Genomic DNA, 17,448 nt, shown 5'->3' with positions numbered 1-17,448 from the left:
CTGTTATATGTGTAACAAAGTTCATCGGAAAGAGAACCATGGAAAGAAATCAACTGATCATAAAGTTACTTGAGTCTTCCTCCTCACCTAAAAGGCTTCAGTGTGTCAGCCCCAAGTCTTTAGGAAGAAGGACATGGAAATACCACGACAAAGGTCCTTCTCACCATAGTAACGTTAAAAAAAAAGCCTGCTTGCAGCATTGCCAAAGCTGACTTGTCAGCCTGCCTTGCTACATATTCAAGAAGGATGCCAGATATCTGACAGGCATCCAAGCCATCATGTCTTAAATGACAAGTAAATACTGAAGTCTGCATCCTAATGAGTGACTTTAAAGATGTTAACACTAAAGTTGTTAAAAGAGAACTCAACAGCCAAATACAGCAGAACAAGTTAATGCGTAAGGCAGAAAAGCTACGGAAACTTTGAACAGATACACCAAATATACTCTCCCTCACTGAGCAGTGCTACATACAGCAACCTGATACGTAACTGTTCTTAGTCTTAGAAAGAGTTCTCCAAGTACCACTTATGTACAAGTAGGGTGTGGAGGAGGATTTGACGTGAACCTTTACTTGCTCATTTTTATAGGATCAAAGACACACAGTTAAAATCTTCTGATGTTACACTTTTCAAGGCAAAAGAACATTTTGTAAACAACCAGTCTGGCACAGTTTTCAGTGCAATTATACTATCTGAGGAGTCAGATGGTTGCACTCTTCAAAAATTTAGCTTTTCACTGAACAAGCACAGTAAAGTGATGACAATGGCCTCAGAGCACCTTGGCCCTTGCTTTAAATCAACATTTTTATTTTTTAAAAAATTGTTTTGCAACATGCATATTTGGAATTAATACCACTATTATCTAGGAATGTTTTAAAGCCTAAGCAATTGAAACAGTTTCTTCTAGTTTGTTCAAATCAAGTTTTCCCATAGCTGCCAGAAGAAAACAGCAAGAGTTCACTATTTAGGAAAAAAAAACCAACAAAAACCCCAACAAAAAACAAGCACCCCAAAACAAAGCCCAAAAAACCAAACCCAACCCACAACACACAAACCCCACACCCCTGCTTGCCAAAAAAATCACATGAAAAAAAACAGAGGACTGATTCTTTGATCATGTTTGTGCAAGCAGATTGCCCTATCCGATGAAATATGCTTAGTGAAATACTGTCCCACAAAAATCAAGGATTTCTTTCATAGTTAACTTCGAAAAGCACAACTATTAAAACCCAAGTTGCCTAAACCAAACTGATCTTGTGCCTGTCACATGGAACCAAGGATTCAGCTACAACAGAAGCAGCCATGTAGACAAGCTCTGACTCAAAGTGCTATGGTTTCATATTTCCCCATTTCCGTTTAATCATCTCCAAAACAACTGTAAATTTACCTAGGGTGTTATTTGCAGCAGTGGCTGAAAGCTTCCTGTTGTAAAGGCTGATGAAAACTCCTATCTGCTAGGCACCCAAGGTTTAGATTAATACTTTCTTGTGTGTATGGGTATACATTACTTCCCACAAATGCAGAAAGGATGGCTACCAAATATCTTAAAAGCTTTTCAGATACCACTTGGATAAATAAAGACGGGGAGAGAAAGAGAAGGAAAGAGGACTTTATTGCTTCTGAAACCAATCAGCTGAAGCTCTATAAGCATCTTTATTAACAGTTCAGTCTTTCATAAATGAAATAGAGGTTCTGAAAAAGCAGTTGAAAATTGTCACTATCAAAACAACCAGATTGTTCAATGTTTTTGAGGAGGGAAGAAGAAAAAGGAGAGTACACTTATGATTTTACACATGGATCTAAAGAGGAAGTAAAAAACAAGAAGTAACACCTAACCTCCAACTCAAGCTACCCAAGGTACTTTTTAACATAATCTATGCAACCTCACCTTCTAGCAGAGGTCTCATCCTTGGCTCCTTTGGAATTAGGATTAAAGATATTTGTGATAAGAAGAGCTCATGCTCTATTATCCTTTCACACAACCCAAAAGAGAAAAGGAGCTGTTTTGCTCTTGGGTCTCCCTCAATGAAAGATTCTGCAAAACTAACTTCAGAGGAAGAAACCAGGTGTAGTACCAGACTAAAAACATTAAACCTAAACACACTAAGGATATGAATACACAGTACAGTCTACATATAAAATAACAATGCTAGTTGTCTGAGAGTCTGAAAAGGAAGAGAGATTTCTGGTCTCCAAATGGGAACTCAGAAATGAATCAAATAAAAGTTTGAGTTCATCTACTTCAGAAACAGCTGAGTTACAGTCCTTGCTAAATCCTCAACATTTCCTCCTACCATTATCACATTCTTATTATGAATGAGCATAATCCAGATGGATTTTCTTCAGATCCTTTTATCTGCCAAAAACCCTACACACCAAGACAGAGTGGTATTTTCCATTGCAGATTTCACCACTGCCGCCTCAGTTCTACCTACACCAGGTTTCACAACCAGAGGTGGAACAATAGAATAGAATAGGCCACTTTTCTCCATGTCTCGCCAAATAAAGAGCATAACTGATGAAGAGACCTTTGTAAAGTGATGAATAACTTTATTTCCAAACAGCCCCTAAATTTTAAACACTGAGTCACATTCTTAAGACATGTTTGCATGTCTGCCCAAAGTACAATTACAAATGTCGGTCAAAGAATATGTTTAACTTATGCTAGGTAATCTCCAAATACCAGCGTATCTCAGGTTTCAGTATGGTAATGGAGAGGCTACTCTACTGAAAGAAAAAGTCATGGGCTCTATACCAAGTAATACCTATCACATAAATTGCCTGTTCAGGCTACAGTGGTCAAAGCACAGGCTAAAAATTGATCAAAACTGGTTTTAGGAAGCCACAAACATTTCTATTAGGCTGTTACAAGGCATAAATAGCCATGATGGCTACTGCTTGGCCAGAGATTATTCAACTTCCGGCTGTGCTAATAACCCTAAACCAAAGATAGGTATTTTTTCCAAACTGCTAAACAGTTTAATTATTTCCCATGCCAGTGCCTCCTTTTTCCTTTGCTGACAGGCTCTTTCGGAGAAGGTATTGCTTGTTCCTTCATGAAGTAATTTATAATGGATTACTTTAGCATAATACTCCAGGTTAAAACACCTCCCAGTCCAACGCTTATCTGGACCTCCCCAGACTTTGTGGTTCACATTGCCTAACACTTTCCACAGTCAAGACTACATTCTGTTTTGTTGAACACTGTTTTTTAACAAAAATCTTTGACAGCCAGGGACTTCCCTAATGTTTTTTCTTTTCCTCAAGAAACTGTCCTACTTCATCTTTCTGCTACTAGTGCTATCATTTATTCACCAGGAAAACCTACAGAAGTTGCTAGTAAAAGTTTTAGAAGACATTTGGTAGCCCTTCAAATGACATCTTGACTATAAACAGTAGTTACAGTTGTTTTAAAAGGAGCTACAAAACTCATCATTATTAGGTCTTTTCTTGTCCATACAGTTCAGAAGAAATTTTTCATCTGCTTTTACACCCGTAAGGCTGCAAAGGCTCTGTATTCCTTTATTAACACTGTCATCGAGTTACAGACAACTGCTGCACACTAGCACAGAGCAGATCTGTTCCTTAGGAGAACATGAACTACTCAAATTTATTTGCCCAGGAAGCTGCAGTGACCACTCTCAAACTCTGGGTATCTACATCCCCAAATGAATATTAAAAATATCAAAAAGCACACAATTTTTTTTTCTTCATTAGAAAGAAGGATAATAGATTCCATGTTGCAATATCAACACACTGTGGTAATTGCAGGTGGTTTTAGCTCAAATGTAGTGCATTAGAAGAAGTAAACTTGCAAGTTTATTAATAATAAGAAAGAACGTTCCTGGACAGATAGACATCTTGCCATCAAGATGTATACTGGGGAAAAATTAAATACCATCTGAACTCGGTTAATAGAGAAATGTCAGCACTTTAAACAAATTGATTTTTCAACCACTTTGCAACTGACAACCATTTCTCAACATACATTCTCTTCATTGTTACCTGGATTACTTACATAGTCACATTCAAACTCCTGTCTGAGCTAAGCTAAAAACAAGGTATATATGAACTGAAGAAAACATCCATACATTCTAATACTACAAATATTCTCTTTTTATCCTATTATTCTAGTTGTCTATACAGAAAAGGTGGACAGGAGTGGAATGTTTCTAAAAAAACCCATATCTGGTCCAATTGCCAGTGTCCTTAATCTCGCAGAAAAGAATTTTGCAGTACATAAATCTAAGTCATGGTCACATACCAGTAGTTTATTAAAGTCAGATAAAACCATAACCTGGACTGATTTCAGTAACTTGACCCTGGAACTAAACCAGGATTCTTGCATTATCACAATCCTCTACCTGTACCATAGGGATACTGTTCTTAGGACTGCTTTCTGAATACAGCAACACACCTAATAGAAGAAAATTCTAATTGCAGAGAGGCTTTGGGAGGAGAAATATTGACTAATCCTCATCTCTGTTCTTCCTAGTTTGCAGATAAAAGTACTAATTTTTTTCCATGAAAGCATTACTAATACTTAAACTACACAATGAAGAAAAGCTCATACCACATTCAGACTGACAAGTTAACAAGTCTAGCCTGCCACACTAGTCTGTTTGAAACTGTAAGAAAAATATTATGTTTTGCTCTTGAGTTTGTGCCCAGTCATAATCAGCAATGAGAACAAATATTTACAGTATAATCACCTTCCTGTCATTCCATTATGTCTTATTTTATCACTTGTATCTACTCAGGTAGTATGTAACACACAGTAAACTCTACACAAGGTCAGTGAAGACAAAATGCAGATTTCAGGATGATTAGTGACTGCACTATTTACTACCAAGGTTTACAAGCAGTGTCAATAGATGCTAAGGTGCATCTTAAGCCTGCATGAAGCTTCATTTATTTCAGAAAGGCTTTCCATAGGTAAAGGGACATGGTCATACAGATTATAGAATTGGGTCTCAGTGTACTGTAACAGCTCAATCCAAAAATAATAAATGCATAAAGTAGCTCCACTGGAAGTAGGACTCTTCTAGGAAAGTCTGCTAATGACACTGCACTGTTGCACTGATGAATGAGGCTATAAAATGCTTAATTTATTTCAGAGTTTTAAGCAGTGACTCCGCAGCAAAAAAGATTTGCAAAAAAATAAACTCAAGAAGTCTTTAAAAAAAATGACTAAAAATATTAAACATGATGTTGTTGGTATGCTCCATAAATACTACCGTTGTCCAGACAGAAAGAGTGAAATTACTAACAATAGCTAACATGAATTTGTCTAAAGTCAGCATTAAAATATTACAGCTGATAAAAAGAGAAACGGTAATCCTAACATGTTTGCTTTCTGTGATCACTTCATAGCATAACAGCTGAATAAACTATTATAAAGAAAACAATGGAAGTATCATGTGTATTTGTATACATACACATTTCGGCTCCAGTAAAATGACAATCTGTTGGGTAACAAAATGCCTGCTCTACAACAATTTTCAGATTATCTCAATTGCTCTAGCACAACAGGAAAGGACACTGTTGAAATACTACAGATAAAACCAACGCTGTAGCTGGTATTGTAATCACAATGTTTACTCACCTAGCTCATCTTCTGAACAATTCCTTCCTAACAGAGAAGATACTTACATTATGATTTTACTGGAATCACATGGCTTCCAGAGTTTGCTACTATCAGGAAACTGCTATGAAGACAGAAGTAGAAACAAGTTCTTCATTTCCATTTGGCTGCCTCTGATCAGATGAATTTCCACCTGCTTGCTTCAAATGGGTGAATAGTAGGCACTTTAACACAAGGATTATCTTCAAGCTCTATTCTACCCATTGGTACCATCCAGCCTGGAGATACCCAAACAGTAACATGATCCAAATGGGCAGCAGAAAAATACATTAATCAAACCTTAAGAAACTGTTTCCTAAAGGTTTTTCTGTTGTTGCTGTTTAATATAGTTGCTTCAGATATTCTAAACTTAGTGTACCAAGAGTCAAAGGTAAAAAACTGAAGCTCTAATAAGACGAATAGTGTTCTTTGCCACAGAGCAAGCCTCAGGCAGCAAAAAGCTATGTAAACACTGTGAACTGAAAACTCCTATGAAGCTCTTTAAACATTGCTCCCGAGTACTAAAATTGTGAATCTAGCAAACTCCAAGAACAACAAACAAAATTCAATTCACCCTAAGAACTGATGAGAGATGTTTCCTAGTCAGAGAAAAACAATGACCCTTTGCCTATAAATGTATAAGCAACAATATATGTATGCTTCTTCCAATTATCTGTAAATCTATTGAAATAACAGCATCAAATCTCTCTCTTGTCCATCAACAAAAAGAAAATGCACAGGGATGTTTTTCATTTTATATATAGCCCAGAAACTACAACAATACTGTACTAGCTCACTTTCCATCGAAGTGCAAGATCTTCCAACGAAAATCCTGCATTGTATGCCACATGGTAGCAACATGGCTCACTATTAGTAGTTTCCAGGTGCTATTACTTGTTTCTAATCTGCCTTCAGGCTAACCAAGATGAGAGACACAGGAAAAAAAAAAGGTACCACAGGGCAAGCAGTAGTAAACCACACATGCAAAGGGCTGTTGTAAATACCTATAAGCATATTTTTACTATGTGGCAAGAGAGACACAAAGGTCTATCTCACCAAGAGACAACATGCCTTTAACATCCTGGTACAGACAAATGCAGTTACAACAGAGCAGCTGACACAGCAACTCTGTTGGTATACTGTAATCAGGTAATCACTTGTACTTCTGCTCTCCCAGACTTCCTTTCAGTAGTATTACCCTACCAAAGGCAGCATCTGCTTCTCTGCTTTGACAAATTTAAGAGGGTAACACCCTCTAAACAGAAGTATTTATTTTTACAGGAAACCCAAGCACAGGCAAGACTTAGGAGCACATCTATCAACCTATTTACCAAGTTGCCCTAACTCTTCTGCTCTACTCCCTTTTGGGGACTGCAAATATCATTAGCAGGGCAAAGTCACACCTTCCTATGGGTCAGGACAGCCAGTATCCATTTAGACTTGGGTGGCAGAGCAAAATGCAGGGCAATACACGAGGCAGTATAAACAACAAGATTTGTTCAGTGTACCAACCACATTCACAGCTGGGAACACTAAGGGAATCGAGATGTGCAGGTGAAGAGGTCAACAAGGCATTCCACCACCACAGGATGACTCAAACGCTTTGAGAAGTTGAAAGGGTAGTGAACAGTTCATTTGCTGAAGACAAAATTAATGACTTCAAATGACATTTTAGAACATGTATTTAAGTTGAAGGTACCAGGTAGGTCACCTCTGTGTGTCAAATCATAAGAGCTATTAAGCAGAGTAGGGAAGGACATTTTTAAATCATAACCAGTAACAAACATAATAAATGTTTCTTTCAGTTAATAACGAAGAAAGTGCATATGGGAGAAATGCAGAGTAGATTCATACCAACCCAAGTAATTAAGCTTAGAGAGAAAATGTCTGCCCAGTTTCATCATTCTAAAGTGCAACAATTTAAAGTATGAAACATCTACTATGAACAAGGGAGACTATACCCCTTTGGCAGAGAATTTGATTTTCTTCAATATGTTCAAGTTACCATAGAAGAAAGTCTTCCTTTGGGCTTGTAAAGGACCACTGGGCTTAAGATTGCCATTGATACAGGCTAGACTTTGAATTTTGTTTTCTAAGACATTCCAAATATCTAACACTGAAAAATCACGTTATGGCCAAGAGAAAAAAATACAGATTTAACAGCCCATAAATATTTTAAACAATTGCCATACCCACCTGCTACATTAAGCTTTTCAACTGCTCCTAAGCTGGGAGCAGGGGTGGTGGTATTGTTGGTAGAGTTTGCTCCTGTTCCATTAAGTACAAGATTTTCCACCTTGGACTCTAGCTTCCCAATGCGCTGCAAGATATTATCCAACAAGACAGCAAGTGTCTTCTTCAAATCTACAAATGAAAATGAAAAGTTAAATTGCTTAATAATGCAATGCACACTGTCAGACACAATAAAAAAAATAGATACAAGAATGTGACTGGAATATATATATATAGACACTTTCTCAGTGCAAATCTTTGTCATTAGCACTTCTATACACTAATGTTCCCTATTCTGTTCAGCCTCAGATACAAGTTTCCCTCGACGTGGAACTTGTCTTCCTGTGTATTTTATAAAGCACGCTGCAACTCATATACACACCCTGTATGCAAGGTGAAGTGTGCGCCTTTAGGAGTGCACACACAGGAACAAAAAAAATGCATGCTTTGTAATAGCTCAAGTAATAAGAAGCTGCTTAAATAATAATGAATCTAAGCGTAAATCCCTATTCAAGCACTATCAGAGGAACAGTCTGTTAGATGCTCAGTCACCTGGAAACAAAAATCCCCTTCCCAAAAGGGACAGCTTTGAGCCAGTACAAAAACCTTCTTCTGCATCTCCTCCATCACAATCAGGTTCTGCACTGGCAAAAAAACCCAGTTAAGTTGAACCTTCTGTCCTATACACAAAACACCATACACCACCTGTTTCTTTTCTTCAGCCTGTTGGGGACTGCCTCTACATATCTATTTGGTCTGACGCAGCACTTTCTTCCCATGGAAAGCAACAAACAATAACAGGAGTTTGCGTATCAAGTGATAACCCAGAAAGAGTTTTCTGATATTTTTTGTTTCCCTTTTCTTTTGTTCAGATTTCTTGAAGTAACAGAGTTGGGCAAGCTAAAAGAACTGTGAGCAAGAGGGGAAAAATAGACCACTATCAGACTGAACTGTATGATTATAATGGCAACAAGCCAAAGAAGATGAAAGAAAGCATTGTTCTTTGTTCATTTACGCTTGTCTCAGGATTAAAGAATTTGGTATGACAAATTTACATTATTTTCCCATTTAATTATATAAAATAATTACACATGCATATGTATCGTACATTTTCTGCTTTTAGATTCAACTTTAGATTCAAATAACTTTTTGATCTGTAATAGAAAATTTCTCCATACATCTGAGGGGACTCCTCTGCCCCTACATCAGTTGTATTTTTGCCACACTTATTTTGTGCTCCCTTTATTTTTTTTTCCATGGCTAGCCCAATTCTTGTGCAAATGAGAGAGTAAATAAGAAAAGGCTATTACTTTTAGAAAATTTACGGGGTTTTTTTTCCAAATAAAAAGAGAGTTATATTTATTCCATGGAGCCACAAAGTAGATCTTTTTCTTTATAACTGTGTGTTTTCATTTGTCCTTTAAAGATCAGAAGATGGAATCTTAAGCACTAATAAGCTGGACTATTTTAAAAGGGGTCCAGAAGTCACTTAATGGTATAGTGTGCAGAAGAAAAGCAAAGAGTGGAGCGGGGATTTAACATGAACAAAACCATGGTACAGAAGGAGAAAAAAATCCAGGGAAAAAAAAAAAGTAGTAAAAAAAATTTCAGGAAACAATGAGGAAGAGACATAGCATACATAAAGGCATACACAGATGATAAAGAGAAAAATGGCTAAACATTGTAATTTTTTAGTACTGATACCAAAACACTGATATGAGAGACTGGTTACCAGAACAAAAAAGCAACTGGAGGCTGATTTGAGAAGGGGAGGGCAGAAGTACAGATTCGTAATAACTTCTGTAAAACAACTACTACTATAAAAATTTAATACTCACTATGTATATTTGGACTACAACTTTTAAAAGGAAAGTGTCTGATCCACCTAGTGACAGGTGAATATATGGTAGAAAAAAAAGTGAGAAAGTGAACAAGATGTGCAACTACAATTAAGGAATGACTGCAAACCTTTTGGGTGGGTAAAAGCAGCCAAATCAAGCAAACATAAAACTTAATTCTTGAACATGGAAATTATGACTGTGTTTACTAATAGCAATCAGAGGATAAGATTAAAAGAAATAAAAAGGCTAAATAGCAAGGGTGTTAATTTTCATAGAATAGTGAACCAACTTCTGCTGATTATCATTAACATTAGTCATTAATGTGTTTATTCCTGAACAGCTAACCTGATCATTTCCTATCAACAAATCATTTGGTATGCCAAACAGGACAAGCTAACTTACTTATTAAGTAATTGTCTTACCCAGTTTCATAAAGTATTATTTAATATAGTGTTATTCACTCACCATAGCACCTTTCCCTCTAACATTTTAAATAAATACATTATCATTATTTTGCATCTGTCCAAACTCTTTAACTGAAAACACCTGTCCAAATTTGTCTTTAAACTTAAAATTCTTCTTAGCCGTGGAACTTGAAATTTCTACACAAAACTTAGCTTTACCTTCACAGAAGCGTTACAAAACTATTTCACCCATTTTCAAATGCAGTTTAACTTCTCCTAAGGAACCTGACCACTGTTTGGCAGCAAGTCAACTTATTCCTCAGCGAGATTTGGAACAGGAAATGAACACCACAGGCAACAAGCTGCAGGGGGAACTTAGCTTAAGGATATCCTGTACCCCCAGACCTAGCTAGGGAACATATTAATGCAATTACTCTTCAATTTCTGAAGACATATTGTTTGGGGTTTTTTGCTGGTTTTTCCTCTTCTTCAATTCACCTACCATCAAGCACCCTTACAAGATAATGGCACACTGATGAAGGCTATATAGCAGATAGGGTTTTGTTTTAAGCCTACACACACAGTTCTCTAGGGATCTCTACTTGATGGGAGGTCTTCAATCTAAATATTGATCTAGTACCACTCCATTTAGCTTGTGTTGCTTTGTAAGATTACAATACCAGTTTAGTTCAACATGCAGTCACAAATCAGTAGAAGTTACAGAATAAGGACGGCTTGTTATTTAAGCAACAAAGCAATATAATTGTTACCTATGTTTGCGACGATAAACTCAGGCTTACAGGCAAGCACTTTCACACAAACTCAAAAATGCTTTTTTTAGAGGAAAAAGGTGGTAACAGAAACAAGACCTGGAGAGAACCTCCCAGCAGGATATTTTTATTACATGCACCAGAAAGTAAAGAGTATTAAGAGAAAACTAGAGAAAAAGGTACAGCTATTATCTGTTGCATCCTAGTCTTTACTCTTTGTCTAAACCTACAAAACCCATCTATCCAATTTCTTCAGAGCTGAATATTCAGGCAACTATAAAAGGAAACATATTTCGATGATTAATTAGCCATTAACTTTCCAGATAGCCTGAAAGTCCATAGGTAAGTAGGAAAGAGTGACTTTAAAAAAATGCTAAACAAGTAAGGTGGATGATGTGAACTTACCAGATTGAAAAGGGGCCATACCTAACCTGAAATTGGATTATATTTTTATTTTCCTAATATTTTCTGGTAATATGCTACATTCTTTTCTGCATGCTGTGTCTCATGCATGCACACAAACTTACCTCTCATGTTGTACAAACTGGAAGTGAGTAAGCATTAAAACTTACTGCTAAAGAAAGCACTGAAGCTCAGAGAAAGAGTTCTCTACTCTGAGGCAAATATGATATATTTAAGCTTAATTTAAGCTTATGCCAGATAAATAAACTGAAATGTTACATAAATTGACTGAACAAAGAAGTGAAATGGGAAAGAAGAAGAAATAAACATAGCAGGTCTCCACTTCATCAATAAGGCAAGTTGTTCTTCCACAAGGAATTTCATAGATCATTGACACACAAACTGAAAAGCCTCCCAAGTTTCTCAAAAAGAGCAGAAAAGTTTTTTTTTTTAAATGACGTTCTAACAAATAACCTGAGGCACACTAGATATAGCTACTAGACTTATGTAGTAAAAATTAGCAGACAACTTCTTCTCCAAGTGACCGGAAATGTAAAATTTGTCCTATTTCATACTTACAAGTAAAGACTGTTTTCTCCATTTGTGCAGAAAATACACAGTGCAAAGTATTGTCAGTTGAGCAGCACTATGAAATAAAATGTTTGTACAACTTAGAAAAAAACTTAATCACATTATCATGTAATCTAGAGCACACACTCACCGTATGCTGTCACTGTTCCAACATAAGGCCCATCAACCACATTTTTATTTTCTTCAGCTAATGCTTTGATGTATCTTTTGCTGAGATCCAAAATTTGCTCACGCAGGACTGAACTGCTTTCATGTTGTGTTTGCTGCTGAATAGTAAAATGCAGAAGCATCATTCCCCAAATGAAACCAAAAGTCACCAGAAAAAAGCCAAGTTTCTGAGAGGACAGCTTCCATGGAGAGAATGCCATGATTCCCAACAGCTTCACTGAGTTACTACAAAGGTTCCTAAAGTATGAAGCCAAACAGCAAGTTCATGGTCCAGGTATATAAATATCACAGAGCAGGACTCAGTCTTATTCCAACTCCTTAGTCAACGTATATCCGTATTTCAGCTCCATCCTGTTGCAAGAGGAAAGAAAAGAAGCATAGTTACCACAACATATTAGAAGTTTTTACTAGCTATACTAGGTCTTCACTCTAACTGGTACTGAATAGGAGTAGATAATATGCTTTCTTTGTAAATTTGTATGTATCAACATTGCACTGTACTAGCCAGAGCACAAAGAAGCTGAGAAAAGCACTGGAAAGAGAACAAAGACGAAGTGATGCGCCTGAGCAGGTGTAGAACACCTCTCAGTATCTGGATCAAATTCAATGCTTGAAGCAGTTTCTAAGCTAAATTTCAAGGTAAGGCTGCTTTTACATTTTATTTGTGTGTGTGTGTGTGTGTACACAAAACTTTGTGATGTTGCCAGTGCAGCAATTTAAGACAATTCTCAACATAATTCAGTTCTCAGAAAACAAGTAATTTTAGCTGGCAGTGACACTGCTCGGAGTTCCTGGCAAGAGCTACGGCATATGGCTAGATAGGTGATCAGGAAATCAGACTCCCTCAGGGGTAAAGAGGAAAAAAGAAATCTACATTATTTAAGCCAATACACTCTCCTGGCTTACACTGCAAGCAGTCAGAAGGCTGGAATAATCTCCTCTTGCTCCTGTGTGGCCTCTGCCATGCATAGTTACTCGTTATTCATAAAACATAGTCCAATGAGTTTGCTCTTTGCAACTAAATTCAAAACACATACTTCTGAATGCTACAACATGTCTTCTGTATATAAAATTAATATTCTTGGAGCTTTTCACACACTAGGGAAAAAGAATTGTAATAACGGCCTTCAAGACACAGTAGGACCGTCTTTTCATGGTAAAATCAAAGATAAAACCTGGTATAAACAATCCAAAGGCAGGAAAAGCTCTGTGATGAGGGCTAGAGGGAGGGTCCTTAGCATAAAACCCAGAGAGAAGAAAGGTAATTAAAAGGTAATTAAGTGTAACCTATCATGTTAAAACACAGATTTGGTAAAATGTTATCCTTTTAACTTCATAATGCTCCCAGACAGGATTAGAGAACGTAATGTTCCCTTCCATTCTGCACTTGCACAGATAATGCAGATGTTACTCTGTTTTAATAGGATAATTACACAGATGCCTGCTAGCAGTGCTCCCTGTTTGTTAAAATTCCCTTTAGATCTTCTGCTTTTAGTTGAACCAGCAGTTCTACAGAGGGACAGAAATACCTTTGGACCACTTATCTTCCAACATGACTTGTGTGTGCATTTAGCATTATTGATCATTATCGATTGTAGAAGCGAATGTGCATTACATAGTAAACTAAAAGCAGACAAGGAAGCAACTGTACCATGTATTTACAAAGAACAATTTGTAGCCATTTTTTGCTTGAGGAGGAATGGTGTAGAAAATTGAATTGCAAGTACTGTGAAAAAGATTATAAAGCCCTCAAGTTGACTTCTACCACACTTAAAATATCTCAATAAAGAAAATGAATGGTCTCAGCAGAGAAAATTAAGGACTCTGTTTAATGCTGCTCTCCATACACTTGTTACTTTTCCAAGAAATGGCAGAGGGAAGTTTCACTTCTTTGAGTTTATTTAACAACAGCCTTGGGACACTCTTGGGCTGACTAAAAAGTAAAGTAGTATTATTTCATTAAAAACTGAATGTTTAACTGTTCTCTTGCAATATCTGGTGTGATAACATACAGAAAATTCCATACTTTAAAACAACATCACAACTTTAAAAAGAAATCCGAAATATTCAAGATTAACTCCCTCAGTGACTTAATTTCAAGTAAGAATTGACAGCGTCCTCTACAGCAATAAAGTCTGTTGTTATAACAGTCTGTATTTCTTCCCCAATTATCAGTTGCTTGTGAAGTGGAAAACATTGAACAAGAAAGTAAACCTATCACCACCATGTTTTAACAGACAAGTGTAAAGATTTTTTTATGACTGTTTAGGAAAAAAACCTGCAGAACATAATTAACATTAAAAACAGCAATAAAAAAATGCAAGTATTTCACAGTTGTCTTTTTAAAGTTCTAGAACAGAAACAATGATGATTACAAAAAACTGTGTATGTCTAACCTATAAGAATGATCTACTTAAATACAGCTGTCAACTTTTCTATTCTGTTCATCAACAGAAAAAAAGCCCTAAATCCACTCAAAAACTGTAAGGTAGACATGAAATATTAAAGTTCTCCCATAAGAAAGGATTAAAATTCATTGACAGATGGAAGAACAGCCCTCCACTATTTCAAGTGCTAAAAGCAAAAAAAAACCAAAAAAACCAAAACCCAACCCAAAAAGTCCAAACACTACAAACCAGCCCTATTTTTACTGCCATTTAAGCAATTCCAGTGGATAGCAACTTGATGAACACCCAACAACATGTACTTAATTAACTTTAGAGCACTGCTGCTGGCCATGGAGGTTTGTAAAGCACACAGGAGAAGAATCTCTGTCCTTCCCACCACTTCTATGGCTGGATGCACATCTGCACCAACTTCAGTATATGTTGAATTCTAGATTTGACAGATGTCAAGGACCGCAACACAACTATTCCATGGTTAATGATTACCACATACCTATAATGTCTCATTATTTGGTATCTGAGTGGACAGTGACCAGAAGATATCAAGGGGTTATGTGGAATGCATAAAGACAGGAGGAGCACAGAAAAGACTCCATGGTATTTCTATCTTGACAAGAAATTAATAACTGAAATGAGCAACAGTTGAAGCAATAAACACACATTCATCTACTGTAATCACTCATGGACTTTGCTAGTGCCTGCTGACTAGCTATCCCTCTGCACTCCCAAACTTAAGGTGGTAGAATATTCCCCTCATTCTCCCCCTTACCTTATAAATGTTCTCAAAGCAGCTGATCCTGTTAACCATTAAGGCCTTTTCCTAGTCTAGTCTCCAAAATGCACAATGGAAGGCATATCTAAAGAGGATATGGAAACACATATTTGTATGTGCCTCTGAAGAATGACAGGCTTTTTCTTTTTTTTAAAGCTTTGGAAAGAGGTGGTCTCACCCTAAGACAACTCTTGAAATAATTCCAGCACCCCTCTGGAAACTGGATATGTCATAGTTGTGAAGTTGTGAAACCGTTAGGAAGATAATTTCTCCTGATTTACTGAGAGTAGCTAATGTACCAAAACTAAACGCCAAGTGTGAAAAACAGGGTGAAAGTGAAAAGATACACAAGGCAAGAAAACCTTTAACAAAGAACAGCTTTGTTGTGTTCTTCCTTAAATTCAACTCCAACCAAAATTTCACCACAAATGAACCAACAGACTGATGTTTTGTTTTGTTTTTTAAACAGATCAGTTACACCCTTTGTGATGAACAGATCATAATTAAAAACAGAACTGCCACTACCCTTAATAAAAATGATTAGCATATTTCTTTGGAAAAGGGCTACCCTTACACCCATTTACATAGGCATAAGAATTTTAATAGTCTTAGGACTTTTAGTATTTCAAACAGCTTCATTAAAACCACATTTTTCTATATTTAATAAAATCCTGCTCAATACCTGGTCAGTTTACTAGTTACAGAGGATAACATTACCATGCCTATGTCATCACAACAAAAAATGCCTCATGCTTTTTAGAATCGTATGAGGAAAATATCCCAATGCTACAGTGATCCGTACATCAGGGATGCAAACCACACATTTCTCAGCATTTTAAGCCTTTACTTTTTTTTTTTTTTAAAAAAATGCTTGAAACAGAGTAGAAACAGTTAAACTTCATGTGAACAGATTTTGGTGACACATAACCATGTATTACTCTTCACTTTTTAAAAAGGAGAAATAATAATCTACAAGAGATTAAGTGAAGTCTCTTTGTAAGTATGTGCATACACAAAGCTTGATGCTCTCTGTCCAATCTGTACCTATTTAAGAAATGGTACTTAGGGTAAACCTGGAACAGCACTATCCTCAGGATAGTAGTCAGGATTCAACTGGTCATCAGTTGAATGCACTGCTCACCACTAGCTCCACAGTTACAAAACATTAACTATCTGTAGCCACAGCAGATGCTGTTGCACCCATAAAAGTAGTTGCACCCATAAAAGTAGCAGCAGATTAAATAATATTTAATTATTAGCTTGTTACAAACTCAAACATAAGCAAACTTACACAGCATGACTAGTAAAAAACATATACGCATTTTTGTACCAAATGGCTCAGTAAAAACAGTACTGCCACTGCTAGAAACAGGCCTCAGGCCTTATGCCAACTGCGTTCCTACGCCAAATGCACAAGGCCCAAATTCTGGCCTCTTATTCTTGTGAAATTATTAGGAGAACTTGTTGTGCGAGCTAGAGCTGGGTATCAAGTGCCTCTTGTTATGGTATACAGCTTAGATATAAGCACAAAGGCCTTGAAAATATGGGCATGGGTTGAAAGCAGAGGCCCCAGACCTGTAAGCAACTGTCACACTCGAATATCTCACCATCAAGGACCATAGCTATCAGTGCTAAATGCATGGCACCAGCTCTGTGATACTGTGTGCTCACAATTAATTTATAATGAGATTGTTGCAGACTAATCGCTTTGAATATGCAGTGGTAACGACTAGGAATGAGTAAGAACTAGCCATTAGCAACGTGTACTGTTAATGAATATCAATCTAGTGAAGTTTTGTTATAAATTTTAAAGCTGGTTTAAAACTGTTTTATCAGCCTTCTAAACTTTCAGTCACAGCAATTTCTCATTCTCTTCTTACATATATCCATACACAAACAATGTGTATTCAGTTGCAACATCTTGCCACCATGCCTGACCCCGCACAATTTGTTATTGTATCACAACCACCTCAAAGAGGTGCTATTAAAAAGCCCACACATCAGGATCCTAATGCAAATACTGATCTATTTTCCAGATTGTTTTCTGAAGAGGGCACACTGCACTTCAGTTTGCAACTGTTTGATTCTGTAGAACAACTTGTTACAGACCAACTGAGGACAAACATCAAGATGTGAATTTCCTCTATTCTTATGAAGGGTGTGTTAACCTAAAAGCTAATGATAATTCAAGTGTCAATCCAGTGGGCTGCCAACACACCAGAGCTACAGCCAGAAAACCC

At 36.8% G+C, this 17,448-nt stretch overlaps 1 protein-coding gene across 1 annotated transcript in view; it reads right to left on the bottom strand.

The window, feature by feature from the left end:
* The window catches only part of MGAT5 (alpha-1,6-mannosylglycoprotein 6-beta-N-acetylglucosaminyltransferase), a 139,389-nt gene that overhangs the window by 74,839 nt on the left and 47,102 nt on the right, over positions 1–17,448 (bottom strand). The window contains exons 2-3 of the mRNA XM_075028898.1: positions 11,994–12,382; positions 7,820–7,987 (exon numbers count right to left, since the gene is read on the bottom strand). Coding sequence (XP_074884999.1) covers positions 7,820–7,987; positions 11,994–12,231 — 406 coding nt within the window. The 5' untranslated portion in view covers positions 12,232–12,382. The remainder of the gene's footprint in view (positions 1–7,819; positions 7,988–11,993; positions 12,383–17,448) is intronic.

The sequence above is a fragment of the Buteo buteo genome, chromosome 5 (genome assembly GCF_964188355.1).
Source record: "Buteo buteo chromosome 5, bButBut1.hap1.1, whole genome shotgun sequence".
NCBI classification, from domain to species: Eukaryota; Metazoa; Chordata; class Aves; order Accipitriformes; family Accipitridae; genus Buteo; species Buteo buteo.
The sequence above is the reverse complement of the archived record's forward strand: the minus strand, read 5'-3'. Positions and strand labels throughout refer to the sequence as shown.